The sequence below is a fragment of the Pseudophryne corroboree genome, chromosome 6 (genome assembly GCF_028390025.1).
Source record: "Pseudophryne corroboree isolate aPseCor3 chromosome 6, aPseCor3.hap2, whole genome shotgun sequence".
Classification (NCBI taxonomy): Eukaryota; Metazoa; Chordata; class Amphibia; order Anura; family Myobatrachidae; genus Pseudophryne; species Pseudophryne corroboree.
This window is the reverse complement of record NC_086449.1, coordinates 287699288-287718311: the sequence shown is the minus strand read 5'-3', so window position 1 is coordinate 287718311 and position 19024 is coordinate 287699288. Positions and strand designations below refer to the sequence as shown.

The following is a 19024-nucleotide window of genomic DNA, read 5'->3' as shown; positions in this document are numbered from 1 at the left end:
CAGTGTGTATGCTGAACACACTGCCCGATCCGTCCATAGATATATCTGCAGATCAATTGATCTGCAGATATATCTACTAGTGTGTACCCACCTTTACCTAAGCACCGGACACGCTTTTATTATTTTCACTTACCAAAATCCATCAGTATTCTGCTGATGGGATTCTGACTGGCAGCATGCTGAGCACAGGGATATTGGGGGTAATTCCAAGTTGATCGCAGCAGGAATTTTGTTAGCAGTTGGGCAAAACCATGTGCACTGCAGGGGAGGCAGATATAACATGTGCAGAGAGAGATAGATTTGGGTGTGGTGTGTTCAATCTGCAATCTAATTTGCAGTGTAAAAATAAAGCAGCGAGTATTTACCCTGCACAGAAACAAAATAACCCACCCAAATCTAACTCTTTCTGCACATGTTATATCTGCCTCCCCTGCAGTGCACATGGTTTTGCCCAACTGCTATAAAAATTCCTGCTGCGATCAACTTGGAATTACCCCCATTGTATCCAACTCCTGTTGTATTTGCTTGGTAATAGATAGTATTCTCTTATATCTGTCCATGTCTAGAACAAAAATCTGACATTCCTTATATATATAATCATTTTCCTAAAAATAAGACTGAAATTCTATAAATGGAGTCCTGATCTTCTGATACAGTGCGGTCAGTTAGTCCTCAGGAAGTCCTTGCAGGGCTGTGCTCATCTTCTGTATGGATTTATACCCACATTCCAATAACCGCATACCGTTTGATGAATGCTGTGTTGGGTAACATGACATCAGTTTGACTAACATGCTATTTATAGATTTTATATTTTTTCCTTATTAATATTATTATTGATCATTATCATTTATGTATATAGCCCCATCATATAATTCTTAACAGCGACTATTAATGTATGGTGTATGAATATCACATACTGTATGTGTTCATAAAAAGAACCAAGTAGGTTAATGCCATGTTTCTAATAATAAATAAATATGTGATATCACCCCTGTCCAATTATAATAGGTGACAAGGTTATAACAATATTAGTAGCAGGTAATTAGCATTATTTCTACATTACTTATGTAATCAAAATGTATCAATATTATAGATTCATACTATCTCTATTAGAAAATATGATTTGGGTGCACACCAGCAGTAAGGATAGAATTAAATGACATAAAAAAGACAAACACAACTGGAGCTTTTGTTAATTTGTAAGGGTAAGAGGTATGCAATTTCAGTTGCTTGCAGTGACCCTAATCAACACCCAGAGCCGTAAACCACCTGACTTCTCTGACCAGTCATAATGCAGCCCGAGGGGGACATTTTTTCCTACTCTTGTACCTAACTTCCTACATTTTCCTATCAAATTTTTCTGACTACAACTGGCCAGACTGTGGCTTGTTCCTTCACTTACTGCTCTCCCATGTAAGAAGAATGTGTGCATCACACACACTGCACACATTATAGATACGCCACTGCCTAGCGTGGCACTAATGCAAGTTTGAATGGTGCGACTGATGCTTTCGTCTAAAGATGCACCAAGTGGTATTTTAGCATCTAAAGATGCTCAAAGTGGCATCTTAGCCCTTGCACATGCACAGTCACACCATGGTTTTACACCAAGGAAGAGCTTGTATCAGTATTAGCATGAAGTCATACACCAGCAAAAGACTCAGCAGGGGGAATAAATGTTATGTTTTTCAGGATGAAATAGAGGCACACAAAGGGAAAATGTATAAAGAATAGATTGAGGGACTTTTAGTTGGCATGGCTTCATTGTATCCCCATGTTTCAGGTGATCTGAACTTGTTACCACACTATTATTTGCAGTAACAAAAACCCTTTGCAACAAGTTGTCATTCATTCCTTAAAAGCATTCTGCACTTTGATATCACTACAGTAGTACTAGCAGGCACCACCTAATCAGTCAGTCAGTATATGTTAGTGGCGAATGCTTATACTTTGATAACGAATACTGTACGTTGTCGCACATTTTAGCACACGTCCTAATATTTATAGATGCTATTTCTGAAGAACATGCACAAACACAATTTGTTCTAGCAATTCTTTTTGTTCCTTTAGGAAAAACTCTTCTACAAAGTGTCTGGTCATAGACAAGGGTTGGTAAAAAATCCTAACCCAGTAATTCTTGCCAAGTCAAGTGAAGCAGAAGAATTGCCTGTCTGCTAAGCAAGCCCCACTTTAATTGGTAATGATAGCAGGTATTCTCAGTAAAGTCATTGCTGAAAGAAAACAAAAAGTATCCAATATAGTAATTTATTACCAGTCAGTGGGTTTTGCACACTGGGTTGTTTTACCCCTGCAGTGGTCAGAGAAAGCGAAAAGGTACTCTAACACTTAGCCGAAAATGGAAGCCCTGCTGCTATCAGGGATGCATGGTGGTCAAATGATTGCGTATGCCATTAGCTTGGTAATGTTTTCTCTATTGTAAACTCAGATCCCCGTGTTCCTTGTGTGCATCAGCTGCCGATTGAAGGCTTTCACGTTTGTGTTCTATTTGTGCTGCCAATCATCGCTCTGCTATCCACTAAGTGAATTTTAAGAAGCCAAGTTATTTTTCCTTATTGACAGACATCTGTTGAACAAACTGTGTGCTCTGACACGTAGACGGGGGGGGGGGGAGAGTTATGTTTTAATTCAGAGCATCAAGATTTCTTTTTTTTCTAATCAATGTAGTTATAGTCTACAATTTTTACTTTACACATTTTCTTACATATGTTATGATTTTAGAAGGGTTTTACTAAAATTATTCATATTGCATTATAATGTGTTGTGCAACATTGTTGTATTCTAAATTGTATTCTAAGACAATATGATGCAATATTACATGATAAGTAATGGTGTACAAGGTCAATATTGGTCTACATGCCCAGATACTATGGTTGTCAGATATGTGTTTATCATAAACTTATTTCTGTATACTGTATAACTTTCTACAAGAAGGTATAGACCATACTTGCAAGAGGCCCCAACTATAGAATCCTTAAAAAATCGACTCAACACTTTCCAGTTTACTCAAGCATTTCCATAATGTCCCTTTAGTATCTTCATGCTTCTGTATTTTAAGAAAAGCTGTTCTGTACTTCATTCTTTCTTTTCTATATTATGCTATGTATCTGTTAAGCGCCTTGAGTTCTATTGGAGAAAGAGAGCTATATAAAAAAAATATTATTATTATTAGTATTATTATTATTATTATACTTACTGTGCCTGATCTTCATAATGTCCAAGTGGAAGGTGTTGAGTGCAAAGCTCCGTTTGATGTAATGCCATGATTCACTGCTGTACACTGCAGGCTGGGGGGCCACACTGAAGTGAATTACGTCATTACAGTGTCATCAGTAGCTGAGCTTGCAAGTGGTGGGCACAGGTGCAAACATATCCCCCAAATCTCTGTATTTCAAATATATACATTTTTGGTGGCTTTACTACAGTATGTAGACCTCAGAACCTTAATAACATATTACAAAGCAAAATGTATTATTTATCCCCTCTTGCAGTCTTCAGTAGCAGATTTACCACAAGGCAACCAAAGTGGCTGCTTAAGACCCTGTGGGCCAACCGATAATGCCGTATAAGGGCATTTCCGGTAGACCGCAAGCTCCACTGAAATTTTCTGAGAGCTTGGCTGGCTGAATACACCTGGCAGGCTGTCAGTGATTAAACAGCTGCTGGCTGCAGACTCCAGTGCATGCCTGTGTCTCCAGTCCTTTGCATGTGACCAGTCATGACACACATGTGTATGATGTCAGATGTGCAGAGAGAGGCAGGGGGGATGATAGGGAGGGGATTGGGGGAGACACAATGTTATTTTAAATACAGTATGTAACATCTGACTGCTACAATCATGGTGAGGAAGAGGCACACAATGACTGGTGATATATCCATATGCTATAATACTCTATTTTAAGTACTATCGTGTATGGGAGATCCCTGCTACAATCAGTGGGGCACTGATAGATAATCAATACAGTCACACTGACTGAGAGGTGTAATAATGGGTATAATAAGGGATGGGGGACCTGATGGGCTGCTACAATCAGTAAGGGAGGGGGGAGAGGCACTCATATATAATGCAGTCATCACTAATGTAACTGGGTGTAATGATAAGTATTATAAGGTATGGGTGCCTGCATTATATATCGGTGTCCCCCCCCCACCACCACCACTGATTGTAGCACATCCCCCATCCTCTATTAGCAGGTCCCCCATTCCTTATAATGCCCATTATTGCACCCCTCAGTCAGTGATTGTATTGATTATATATCAGTGCCTTTAGTGTGACTCCATTATAGATATCAATGCCTCCCTCTCCCCCTCCTCAATGATTGTAGTAGGCACTACAATCGGGGAGGGGGGCACTGATATATAATTAATATAGTCACTGACTGAGATGTGTAATAATGGGTATAATAAACTGCTGTTCTAAAATGTGCTCAGTGAGTGGGGTGGGGGCATAATAATAAGTATTTCAGGTGATGTGGCTTGCTACGATAAGTAAGCCTGGGTCACTCATACACAATGCAGTCAGTGAGTGAGAGAGGTAATAATGAGAATTTCAGGCGATGGGGCTTGCTACAATCAGTAAGCCTAGGTCACTCATACACAACGCAGTCAGTGAGTGAGAGAGGTAATAATGAGAATTTCAGGCGATGGGGCTTGCTACAATCAGTAAGCCTGGGTCACTCATACACAATGCAGTCAGTGAGTGAGGGGAGATAACAATGAGTATTTTAGGCGATGTGGCTTGCCACAGTAAGTAAGCCTGGGTCACTCATACACAACGCAGTCAGTGAGTGAGGGAAGATAACAATGAGTATTTTAGGCGATGGGGCTTGCTACAATCAGTAAGCCTGGGTCACTCATACACAATGCAGTCAGTGAGTGAGAGAGGTAATAATGAGTATTTTAGGCGATGTGGCTTGCTACAATCAGTAAGCCTGGGTCACTCATACACAATGCAGTCAGTGAGTGAGAGAGGTAATAATGAGTATTTTAGGCGATGTGGCTTGCTACAATCAGTAAGCCTGGGTCACTCATACACAATGCAGTCAGTGAGTGAGAGAGGTAATAATGAGTATTTCAGGTGATGTGGCTTGCTACAATCAGTAAGCCTGGGTCACTCATACACAACGCAGTCAGTGAGTGAGGGAAGATAACAATGAGTATTTTAGGCGATGGGGCTTGCTACAATCAGTAAGCCTGGGTCACTCATACACAACGCAGTCAGTGAGTGAGGGGAGATAACAATGAGTATTTTAGGTGATGTGGCTTGCTACAATCAGTAAGCCTGGGTCACTCATACACAACGCAGTCAGTGAGTGAGAGAGGTAATAATGAGTATTTTAGGCGATGTGGCTTGCTACAATCAGTAAGCCTGGGTCACTTATACACAACTCAGTCAGTGAGTGAGAGAGGTAATAATGAGTATTTTAGGCGATGTGGCTTGCTACAATCAGTAAGCCTGGGTCACTCATACACAATGCAGTCAGTGAGTGAGAGAGGTAATAATGAGTATTTTAGGCGATGTGGCTTGCTACAATCAGTAAGCCTGGGTCACTCATACACAATGCTATCAGTGAGTGAGGGGAGATAACAATGAGTATTTTAGGCGATGGGGCTTGCTACAATCAGTAAGCCTGGGTCACTTATACACAACTCAGTCAGTGAGTGAGAGAGGTAATAATGAGTATTTTAGGCGATGTGGCTTGCTACAATCAGTAAGCCTGGGTCACTCATACACAATGCAGTCAGTGAGTGAGAGAGGTAATAATGAGTATTTTAGGCGATGTGGCTTGCTACAATCAGTAAGCCTGGGTCACTCATACACAATGCTATCAGTGAGTGAGGGGAGATAACAATGAGTATTTTAGGCGATGTGGCTTGCTACAATCAGTAAGCCTGGGTCACTCATACACAATGCAGTCAGTGAGTGAGAGAGGTAATAATGAGCAGGGCCGTCTTTTCGTATGGTCTCAATGGGCTCTTGCCCAAGGGCCCCAGGAGTATAAGGGCCCTAGTCTGATAGCTGAGGGTCCCCTCTTTCCAGAGGTACCAGATTTTTGAAAATCGGCCCTAGGGAACCAGAGATATCCGACTTCAAGGCAGTAGTCCCCATCCAAGCCTGTTAATTGCTCTTCCCAGCCAGATATCTCGGGCTCTGTATGACTTATAGTTTTTCTGAGGGTATATATCAAAATCTGGGACTCTCCACTTTCTGTGGACATTGGCAGCTTGTCTATACTATGCCCAGAACCAGAGATATCAGCCTTCAAGCAGCTGGTCTCTGCTCAAGCTGCACACACCTAATATGCAGTTTTATATATTCATTGGTGGATTGCTCTGGCTCCTGAACTCTGAATCCCAAGTCCCCTGTACCTCCTGACAGGTGAGACACTCTAATTTTTTATCCCATTCAAAGCTAAGAAATCTTTTTCCAGGAACTGGAGATATCTGCAGTCAAGCAAGCTGCTCTCTCACCAGAAAATGATGAATATTAAGCCCACTCCACTATCAACCCCTCCCTTACATATTAAACACCCCATACCACCCTGGAAGTCATGTACCGGGGCCCCTTCAGTCAGCCCAATGCCTACCTTCTACAGTTTAGTGTTCTCCCTCCCACCCCATCTGTGCAGTAAAGGAGTAATTAGCAGAAATTACTGCTCCAGGTCCTATATGCTGAGCGGAAGTTAGTATATCCCCTACCGCCCGCGGGACATCTAAGCTGCCGCTGATAGCACCCTCCTGGAGGATGGGTAGGGGCCCCAGTGCATTGCTGTGCCCAGGGGCCCACACTGCTGTTAAGACGGTCCTGATAATGAGTATTTTAGGCGATGTGGCTTGCTACAATCAGTAAGCCTGGGTCACTCATACACAACGCAGTCAGTGAGTGAGAGAGGTAATAATGAGTATTTTAGGCGATGTGGCTTGCTACAATCAGTAAGCCTGGGTCACTCATACACAATGCAGTCAGTGAGTGAGGGGGGATAATAATGAGTATTTTACCTGTTACATTAAGTGAGGGGAACACTAATGTAAAATGCAGTAATTGAGTGTTGGAATAGTAAAAATTAGAGGTTAGGGGACATGGTGCAATCAGCGAAGGAGGAAGTAATATACTGTAAAAGAATATAAAGAGGAAAAACAACAAATAATGTAAGGGGCATAAATCAGGAATGAAAATATAGTGTTATGTATTGTCAGTGCCGTTTCTAGCGGCGGGCGAGCCGTGCAACCGCACGGGGCGCCCGCCGCGGCACTTTGTTACTCCTTATCGCCTCTGCCCGAGCGCTCCAGCTCGGGGGGCGGAGTTTCGCGGAATGACGCGTTTGCGTCGTGACGTCACGATGCAAACGCGTCATTCCGCGAAGCCCCGCCCCCCGAGCAGGAGCGCTCGGACAGAGGCGATAAGGAGATAAGCATGGAAGGAGGAGGTGGCCGGCGCGAGGGACGTGAGTCGGCGGGACCGAAGAGCGGGAAGACGTAAGTATTCTCTCTCTCTCCCCCCCCCACTTGAAACCTGCCTGCCGCTGCCGCACTGTGTAAAATGGAGACACCTGCCTATGGGGATACCTACCTTCCGCACTGTGTAAAATGGGGACACCTGCCTATGGGGATACCTACCTGCCGCACTGTGTAAAATGGGGACACCTGCCTATGGGGATACCTGCCTGCCGCACTGTGTAAAATGGGGGCACCTGCCTGCGTACTGTGTAAAATGGGGATATCTGCCTGCCGTACTGTGTAAAATGGGGATACCTACCTGCCGCACTGTGTAAAATGGGGGCACCTGCCTGCGTACTGTGTAAAATGGGGATATCTGCCTGCCGTACTGTGTAAAATGGGGATACCTGCCTACCGCACTGTGTAAAATGGGGGCACCTGCCTGCGTAGTGTGTAAAATGGGGATACCTGCCTGCCGCACTGTGTAAAATGGGGGCACCTGCCTGCGTACTGTGTAAAATGGGGATATCTGCCTGCCGTACTGTGTAAAATGGGGATACCTGCCTGCCGCACTGTGTAAAATGGGGGCGCCTGCGTACTCTGTAAAATGGGGATATCTGCCTGCCGCACTTTGTAAAATGGGGACACCTGCCTGCCGCGCTGTGTAAAATGGGGACACCTGCCTGCCGCGCTGTGTAATATGGGGACACTTGCCTGCTGTAATGTGTAAAAAGGGGACTTTTTTATTTTTATTTTTTTTCCCCTGTGGTGGGTGTGATGATATCAGATGAGGCCACGCCCACTTTAATGAGACCACGCCCATTTTAATCAGGCCACACACCCTTGTCGGGAGCGCGCGCGCATGCTTTTTCTTTTTATGGCTATATGGGGGGGGGTGCACGCATTTTTTTTTTAGAGCAATTGGGGGGGGGGGGGCGCATTTTGAAATCTCGCACTGGGAGCCAAATTGTCTAGAAACGGCCCTGTGTATCGTTTGAGTAAGGGGGGCCCTAAATCGGTATCTTGCTTAAGTCTCTTAAAGCACTGGAAATAAAGGTCGGCACTTTTAGGAAGCTGTCATACACTGTACAGTACAAATTATTATTATCTGTTATTTATAAAGGCACCACAAGGGTTCTGCAGTGCTGTAGAAGGGAATACAACTGACAACAAAATAATTACTAAAGGCTAATAAAGACATTATATAAATTCACATAGCTACATAATTACAATGTGCAGCTAGTATAATTATAATTATGTAGAGAAGTCCAGCAATGAAGACTATCAAAATAACTGTAGCCACTTAAGGTCCAATAGCACCAGCTTTCGTCCTACCACCACCATTGTATGCAGCAATACAGTATGCATGCTGTATGACTCAACTGAAATGTAATTTTACAAAACCTACACCACAGCATACAGTACTGTCTGGGGCATAAGGACTTCTATTCTCCCAGGCGCTCTTGAAAGAAAAAGTTTATTGCTGATATATGTCAGCAGGGTTGAGTAAAATGTTGTCACTTTTAAAGAAAGAAATAAGGAGGATATTTGTCTTTCTGAAGGATTGCTCTCTGTGCATTCAATAATAATCTTGAAAGAAATTTCTTTTAGAACTGTTATGTTTCAAGTCTATAAAGAAGGAAATCACAATGGGGGGAGTTCTGTGACTTGTGCGTGATAGCTGCAGGGGGAACTGGTCACATCCAGGAAGGCTGTCAAGTCTGCTGGCAATGGCAAGCCACTTGTGTTCATGCAGGCATCTGTAAGTCACCACTACTGTGAGTTGAGATAGCCAAATAAAACTCCTATGGTTAAAACTGCTGGTTTTGAAAATATGAAATGCGGCTGGCATGTTAAAGGATATGTATTATAGTCAGTACCCAGTTGCTGTAAAAGCAGGCATTGTAGAGTGTATTAAGTTTGATTCATGCTGTTACAGTTTGGAAGCTTTTCCTTCAACATTACAGTGTGTTTTATTTGACTGTTGCCAGGCCTCAGACAAATGAAAATTCAGCGTTGGCATATAAAAACTACACTTACTGAACCTTATGTTTAAAGTCTAGGAAACTAGTAAAATAGAACTGCTAGTTCGGCTCGGTAGGGACATTGGCCTGGGCCAATAATACAATAATATAATAGGTGCAAGATGTTTGGTGCACATGGGCCCCTCTGGGTCCAGGAGGCCCACACCACACATCCTGCACCCATATAAGTATACTTACCCCTCCAGAGTCCCATGAAGGCCAGCGCTGCAGACAGAAATCACTTGGAAAATGGTGCGGCGGCCATTTTCTCTGTGATTTGCGCATGCTCAATAAAGATGTCACGGGGACAAAGCATGGACGCCATGTTTATGGAGACCTGTGCATGGCAAGTAAACTCTGGCACAAAGCCAGTATCTACTGTGCTGGGCGAGAGGAAGGGGTCCACACAGAGCTTGTCTATGGGGTCCCTCCCTCTGTTAAATCACCCCTTGGGTAGGGGTCATACTGTGCACTTTATTACTGCTGCAGATCTACTTGCATTTGTTTTCATTTATTTCTTAAATAAGTAATGGGTAAAGGGTAATGAGTAAAGGATCTTCTTGCATTAGTTACATTTGTACATTTTACCAATGCAGAAGAGTAATTACCCACACTTGATCTCTAACACCTCTTCTGAGGATGCATAAAAACGTTCCCCTTTGCAGTTTTGTTTTAAGACTACTAATCCACTGTACATTTTAAACATAATTTTTATCCAATTTACTACTATATGCACTAATATATGAACTATTTAAAAAGCTGCGGATATTGTATAAATTCTACCCATTATTAGATATAATATCTACAGCAACAAGGATTATAACGTGTTTCTGAAGATAATTCACATTTGACTCTTTTTAGGTGTATATATATATATATATATATATATATATATATATATATATATATATCAGTGCCGTAACTAGGCATTTTAGCGCTGTGCAAGAAACGACAGTTGCGCCCCCCCCCCCCATGCAAGATAGGGGCAGTGCAAAATTTATAGGGGCGTGGCTTCACGGGGAAGGGGCGTGCCCAAAAAATAATAGCAATTCATACTACGGTGCACAGTAGTCTACATTATTCAAATTACGCTGCACAGTAGCGCCACTACACCAGGTAGAGCCCCTTTTATACATTACAGCAGACAGCGTCCCCCTTTTTACACATTACAGCAGACAGTCTCCCTTTTAACACATTGCGGCAGCCAGTCCCCCTTTTTACACATTGCGGCAGACAGCGTCCCCTTTTTTACACATTACAGCAGACAGCGTCCCCGTTTTTACACATTACGGCAGACGGTGTCCCCCTTTATACACATTGCGGCAGCCAGTCCCCCTTTTTACACATTACGGCAGCCAGTCCCCCTTTTTACACATTGCGGCAGCCAGTCCCCCTTTTTACACATTGCAGCAGCCAGTCCCCCTTTTTACACATTGCGGCAGCCAGGCCCCCTTTTTACACATTGCGGCAGCTAGGCCCCCTTTTTACACATTGCGGCAGCCAGTCCCCCTTTTTACACATTGCGGCAGCCAGTCCCCCTTTTTACACATTGCGGCAGCCAGGCCTTTTTACACATTGCGGCAGCCAGGCCCCCTTTTTACACATTGCAGCAGCCAGGACCCCTTTTTACACATTGCAGCAGCCAGGACCCCTTTTTACACATTGCGGCAGACGGTGTCCCCCTGAAAGAGAGAGAGAAAGAGAGAGAGAGAAAGAGAGATATACTTACCATCTCCCCGCTGGCAGTCAGGCTCCTCGTTCAGGTCCCTTGGTGCAGGCAGGTGAGAAGGAGGAGGAGGGAGGGGGACTGGAGCCGCAGCAGCGCTATGTCATTGGTAGTAAGCGCCGCTGCAGCATCCCCCTCTCCTTCCGTATTGGCTGCCCGGCGCTGCTGTGGATGCTGGGATGGAGGAACCACATCCCAGCATCCACAGCAGCGCCGGGCAGCCAATACAGAAGGAGAGGGGGATGCTGCAGTGGCACTTACTACCAATGAAATAGCGCTGCTGGGCTCCCTGCTCCCCCTCCCTCCTCCTCCTTCTCCGCTGCCCGGCGCGGCTGCAGACTTCTCCCTCCACAGCGCGGCACACGGCGCAGACTAAGAGGCGGCATGTAATGAGTCAATTTGACTCATTACATGCCGCTGGCCGTGCGCCCTCAGGGCAACTGCGCTGTGTGCCAAGCCCACTTGTCACACATGTAGTTACGGCCCTGATATATATATATATATATATATATATATAATTATGTGCAGATATTGTTGAATTGGCTAGATTCTTTGCATGGTGCAACTTGTTTATTTGGAATAAATGTATTCTATATTAATAAAAATATAACAATTTTTATTGATTTCTTAAGGGAAACTTGGTTTTCCAACTTTCCTTTTTAAAAATGAGAGACGACCTGCAGTGCCCCACCAACCTGATGCCCATCCTGAGCGTGTGTAAGCATGCTTCCGCTACCACAACAGTGTAGATCAGAGATCTGGCCGTAGTAGCAGGGTGCGATGCTATCATTACATTGAACAGCAGTAAGGAGAACCGGTGGAGGTACTGTAGCAATGTAGCAGGAAGCTATGCTCCCACTACCTGTAGTTTAGTGAGCTATGGCTGGCAGCAGTAGCGGGAAGCATGCGTACATATGCTTTTAATGGGGAAACTGGAGACTACGGAAGGGCCACTCTGTGTAATGGTATGCTGCCTACCACAGCCAAGAGGACACATCTGTATCTCTGATTGGGTTGAACCAATGCAGGATTGATGTGCAGCAGAGCTAGAGATGGAGATGGGGACAAGGACAAATGAAACACTTTATTAATCAGAGAAAACAAATTCAACCAAAAAGATGAGGGCAGGTCCAAAAACATGAAAAATATGACCTACTGTGTTTCTCTACAATTATGCAAACAAGCCTTTAACAGGAGGACCAAATTATATGTTATCTGTCAGGGGTAAGGTACAATCTGTGAAATTATTTAACATGTAGTTCACAGTCATCTGAACCACATCAGGATTTACGAATGACATGACATGACATAGATCATCTGCTATTGAGCATCAGAGATAGGATAACCTAGATCTTCCAGCGGAGTTGAGCAGGTGATTTAATCTAAGGGCACAAACTTAAGAGGAATTGATTCCAGAAGGAAATATAACCTCTATTCCCATCTGAGGTCAGAAGAGATAATAGGAAACTAAGAGGAGATCGTACAAGCCCAGAATAGTGCACCACATATGAAACTAATGATAGATCTGAAGATATCTAAACATTTCAGTAGAGGGTAGGGCATAATGGTCACACAAAGTAAGGAAGTATATCAAGGATACGCCATTCATGAGGTCCCCTAGTTTCTTGAGCCCCCAAGAATGCCAGATGGAGATATCGAAATTGGGAATTAATTTAGCCACAGCCCTAAGAGATAGGGTAGTAGTCAGGGGAGGCAAATCTGCAACCTGACAGAACAAGCAATCCCAGACTTGTAATATGGCTCTAATAGATGGGATAGACAATAGGTTAATAGATATTCCAAAGGATATCCAGGGTAGCAAAACTGTTCAAGCGGTACCCAACAATTACGAGTAGGTTGACAAAAGCACACAAAAACCTGGGCAAATAAGCACACCTTTTGGTATCTAGCTAGATTAGGAAGAGCCAAGCCACCACAGGTCTTGCACTAATATCAGGGAATAATTCATAAAAAGTAAGCAAGATAATATGGACCGACACTTATATAAATGTTTGTTAGGGAAGATGAAGGGAATTGTACGAAAGAGATACATAAGCTTGGGGAGCAGGAACAACTTGAATGCTGCTAAGTGACCTAGCCAGGAAATCTCATATGAAAGCCAAGATATAGTGTAATTAATCAGGCGCTCAACTGGAGGAGGGAGGTTAACATCGAAAACCTAGGAAGGGTATGGGGGAATTTGAAGACCTAAATGTTGAATAGAGGTAGATTGGCAATTTAATAGGAATTTTGATTAAAGAGAGTAAACTACAGAATCTGCAAGATTAATAGACATAGCATTAGTCTTAGTTGTATTAAGTCTGTAGTATGAGGCTGTACTATAATCATCCAAAACAGCATTCAAATTAGGTAACGAGACTAGGGAATCCATAACAAAAAGAACATCATCTGCAAAAGGCAGAGTTTATGAGACACATTCCATATGTAACACAAGGGAAGCCCCCATCATCCCGAAACTATGCAGCTAAAGGCTTAATAGCCAGGACAGATACTAGAAGAGAAAGAGCGCATCCCTGCCGAGCACCATTAGTGATGGGCAACACACATCTAACAGAAAGCCATTACTGAACATCCTTGCAGAGGAGGCACTATATATATGGCCAAGATAAAGGATAGGATTTGAACCCAAAAAACGAACTGAGAGAGAACGGTACGCATATACAACCAATTCAACTGGTTGAATGCTTTTTCAGTATTGAGGGAAAGCAAAAGGGGACCAGATTTAGAGGTACGAACAAAATCAATTACAGTAAATTAAATACTCTGCAGATATTGTCAGAAGCCTGTCTGCCGGACATGAACCTGACCTGGTCAGGGTGAACTAATAAAGGGAGAAGTGGAGTGAGACAAGTGTCACTCAATTTAACATAAAATTAAAAAAGGGCACTAATGCTACAACGCATGTTCATCAGGAACTCCAGGTAAAAGGAGTATATTAGACTCCCCAGCTGATCTGGCGGCATGTAGGATATGCAATTTAATCGGAAAAAAGTAAACAAAAAGGAGTGTCTCCAGGAAGGGACGCAGCATTCAATTGGGGGGCTAGGAAGAAGTAAAACGGTCAATACTGTAGAAGATTTAACTATGGGGCAATACAATATATTCTTGACTTACAATGAATTATATTTAAATAGATGTCACATTTATGTAGGGATTCAAACGCTGAAGAAATTAAAGGCGCAAATATATTATTTTAAGAAAAATATTACGGCCAATTACCCACTGCCATTAATGTGTTTTTTTAAATTAGTAAATGCATATGGATTGGGAACCTGTTGGTTCCAATTACCCATACCCACAATAGCTTATGCCTGCAGTTGGGAGCTGCACACTCATGTTGACTGCAAATGATTGTAAGATTTCTCCACTGACCTCTCTCATTCGACCGCAGGTGAAAGTGATGGTAAAATACAGCATGCCAAATGCCAAAAAGTGTAACATATGATGTCACTGGTGTTTTGTAAATACCAGCTTGTAATCACCCTAAAACATAAAAAGGTGTATATACTGTACAGTATATAAAAAAACAACAACAAAAAAACATATGCGAGTTGGACAAATGATAATTATAAAGCAATGAACAACAATGAGTAACAAACATTCAAAACACATATTAAAGAATGTAAAAGAATAAAAGTATATAGTTCAGTACCTTTTTGACAGTAAAGCTAATGCTTTGCCTATGACTACCTACTCAGTAGAATTTTCTACCTCATAGTATACAAGCCATCAAGAGTTTCCTGAACACTCACCTCTACAGACAAGCTTAAAAATTGTCTTAACTGCCTTATTATATTAACCACACCACTATTCTATGCAATCAACACCCTTGTATGCCGCTAACTGAAAGCTACATTTATTCTCTCTCTATATTCAAACAATCCCCTGACAGACAAAACAGCAACCCTTATGTGACTGGATCATGTAGCCCTACTGAGAACTTTTCCCCATTGCTATATGACTGGACCAATATGCAATGTATCACACTTATCACACATCTACAGTACCGATTCCCTGTTCTGCCAATCAGCAATCTGATTAATCAAACAACAGCCATCGATGACTGGCAATCCAACTGCAGATTGGGGGAAAATAGCATGTTAATAATCCCGGACTTCACAATCCTTTTTAGTTTGGGATTGGTGAACTGAGGATTTGTAATATGTTGGACTTTCCAGATTCTCTGACTCCGACATTTGCAAAACAGGGAATTGGGGCATTCCATTGCAGATATATGGGCACCAGGGCCGTGCGGTGAGCTAAATGGCTCTGGAGGCACTGGCTAACCCCAGAGCCAGATTAACATGCAATGTATGAGTGAAAGGTAAGTTTTGATCAGAGATGTACGGAAAAGATAAGCAGGTGAGGCACTGCCTCATCTGCCATAGACGTTTTACTCCAGAGTTTGGGCTATAAAAATTATTAGAATAATGCAAAAAAGATATTTAAAACAAAGTATTAGTATTTTTCATATACTTTATTCAGTCAAAACTCTGGTTTAAATGTAAGTATGACAGGAAAGTCTCTGCCTCACCCCACCGCACATCACTGATGGTCACCATTAATCTCATGTATCCAACAACTGTTTTGCCGTTTTTGGTAGGAATAAAGCATAGGCTTTTTCTGTCTGGATTTGTTTTATTAGAGTGTTGGTTACCAACTGCAAAGTCCTGTGGAAAATATAGGCATTGTATAACTAATGTGAGGCATACGTCAGTGCTGCAATTCCCTCAATGATAATCAGCAATCCATTGGAAATCAGGGAAATTCAGTATGCTAAAAATCCCCAACATAGATTTCGTTGATTCAATGATGTCTGCAGAACAGGGAATTATGGGCCCCTTAAATAGCAATAAAAAATAATGATTTCCTTATTGTATCATGCTTTATAATATATTTGCTCTTTTTAAATTAAAGTTAATAACCATGGAACAGATTCAGAGGCTATTTATTGATAGCATAAGCTGTGATAAGTTGACATCAATATCTGTCTAAATGTTTTTATTTCAACACTCACAATGTTTTCAATGCACTTATTTAAAAGTTTCCAATGCTGACACTATAACATGGTTTTGATCCTAGATTGTTGATTCCAGCTACTCTTCCAACCCCTTCACCGTTCTACCAGTGACTTCTAAGTATAGCATCAATCTACATTTGCTTCTGTTTGACCTGGAAAAAGTTTTAGAACTTTTGCAGTCTTCCCAAGCCTGTGGACTGAAGTCAGCAAACTCCTTCCACAGCTATGATGCCCTAAAAACATCTAAAAGTTCTTCGGAGAAAAGACCTCTGACACTTAAAAGAAATAAAACTGCCGGTTCTCTGTATCAGATGGAGGGCCCAGTCTCGGAATCAGCAAGTAAAGAAACTGTTAGCCGACCTCTAGAAGAAAGCGGTGGCATCAAAAGACATAAGAAATTCAAAAGTACTAAAAAAAACAAAAGTCAGTCTTCAGGAAAAATAGATGTTAATATGGTTACTGATTCTGCAAAACTGCTACTGTCTTGCCTCTTACCTTGGGGCATAGATAAAGAGCTGGACAATTTTTGCATCAGACACCTAGACATCCGAAAGCTGCAAGATTCAGTCACTTTTGGGGTGATATCAGACATGGATCATGTGTGTTTGATGTTACCTGGGTGGAATCGAACAAGTCATGACATGGTTGGAGAATATTCCCATAATAACCTGTGGTCAAAGAAAGTGATTGAACTCTCCGTAAAATATTCCCTTGTGGCACAAAAACAAGCCATTAAAAAAAAGCGATCGGAGGACTATTTCACATCCACTTTAGGCTTGGACACTCTTCTCCATTTTCTGAAGAAGGTATTATGTGTCAGTAACGCAATGAGCATGGATTCAGTGTCAAAACTGAATAATCATTCTGGCAGGTAAAATATTACTTAAAAAGTATAAAATGTATCTAAGCTTGGATGTGTTGTATTGTCTTGTCTTTTCATACATGTCAATCAAACTCTGGTCAAAGAAACACTAAACTTTGATACAAAGTGGGTGATATGTTGGGCAGTGCCCCTAGAACAGTTGGGTCAGCACCAACTTAATGTATAGGTATAGGGTCCCGCAATTCTAGGGGCAATCAAGTAGGTGTGGGATGGTGGTCACACAATCAGAGCAGCGAGCAAGCATTCTCTGCCTACTGTCCTGTAGTCAAACAGTGAATGGTTGTCAGCATGCTAATTGGAGGATGGCTGGACCTATCATACAGTTAGAGTGCAGCATTCTCTTCCTGCATCTGAGCCTGCAGACAGACAGTGAATAGCTGTCAGCATGCTTATTGGTGGATGGCTGGAGCTATCTACCAATCAGAGTGCTGACAACCATTCACTGTATGAAAGCATGGGGAGAGAATGAGCGGGACCGCAAGAGGGGCATGTTATGATTTTTTTTATTATTTGTTCCCGTGAATGGGTGTGTAGGGCCCCCAGTTAATTGCTTTGCCCAGGGCCTGCAATGCTTTTAAGGTGATTAATGATTTGGGAGAAGGTACTCTGTGACTTCTATCATCACTAATTTCTCCTTGTATCCTATAGAGGTGCGCAGGAAAATGAGCACAGATGGCCTAATATATTAGACAAAAATGTGCACTGATGTTCACCATGGTGATGTTCAGTGGCACAATGATAGCAATTTAATTCCCCCCAAATAGTTTTCTATTGTTGCATCCCAGACAGAGCACTATCAATCTATATGCTCTGGCACCTATGTTGTAGTCATGGGCAACAGTAATATACCCAGCTCAATTGAACAATTAATGTTACTAGAAACTAGTAACCTTACTGAGGTGTGAGGCACTTCTGTGCCTCAGTGATGTCACAAGTTTCTAGTGAATTTGTAGGCAGCATTCTTTTAATTATCTGTTCAGCCAACAACATGGCTTCCTCTATTGTGCGCAGGTTATAGGCACTATTTAAGTTTACATTCATTTCCGAGAAAGCAGAGTAGTATGGATCAAGATAATGGATTGCATGCTGAATTTGTTTTTGTTTTTTAGACAAATTGGCAGCCTTTAAATATTTCCTTGCAGCCTTATTTCATTATTCTCATTTTGATCCTTAATTGTTTAAAACAGCATTTCATACATATTTAATCATTAATTATTGATAATATTTAGATGATAAGTGTAGACATAGAATATGATAGAGAAACCGTAGGTATCCAAGAGAGAGAAGGCTGTGGGAATCTGATTAATCAGAATCCACAATTGTAACAATTGAACATTTAAATAATTTAAACTTAAGGCAGAGTGATTAAGGTGAACATTATGGGCTTACTATTATCATATGTTTTTAATACATTTTCAAAAATACTCTTTAATACTGAATATTTACCTATAGGAAATTCTGTATAAACAGTAAACTACATAAATTAAATGATATGCTTACAGAATTTAGACATGTTTTTCTAGTTGCACTGGTTGTATTAGATATTTTGATGTTTAGATAAAATGTGGTATGTTACAGAGCGTTAAGCCGAGTAGGAGAAGGGGCAGTTTTATAAAGAGTACATACAGTACTGAGCCAAACAGTAAACAAATAGATTACATGCAATGTTCACATAATTATGAAATGCCCAGGCTAAACTGTGTGCAGGGAATTTTAACTAAGTGAAAAAAATCAGCTAAATATATTTTTAACGCCTTAAAACATACTGTAGGAGGCTATTTAACATTGGTGCCTGTGGGCAGCTGCAACTATCATTATTCTAACACTGTACTATATTCCCCCGGTTTAATATTTTTTCGATTACAGACATTTTTTTTTCTTATCTTAACTTCTTT

The 19024-nt window shown here is 41.8% G+C and overlaps 1 protein-coding gene across 3 annotated transcripts in view; it reads left to right on the top strand.

The window, feature by feature from the left end:
* The window catches only part of WDR72 (WD repeat domain 72), a 417276-nt gene that overhangs the window by 267057 nt on the left and 131195 nt on the right, over nt 1-19024 (top strand). For all 3 annotated transcript variants that reach the window (XM_063926109.1, XM_063926110.1, XM_063926112.1), the window contains one exon: nt 16309-17117. In XM_063926109.1, the coding sequence (XP_063782179.1) occupies nt 16309-17117 (809 nt within the window). The remainder of the gene's footprint in view (nt 1-16308; nt 17118-19024) is intronic.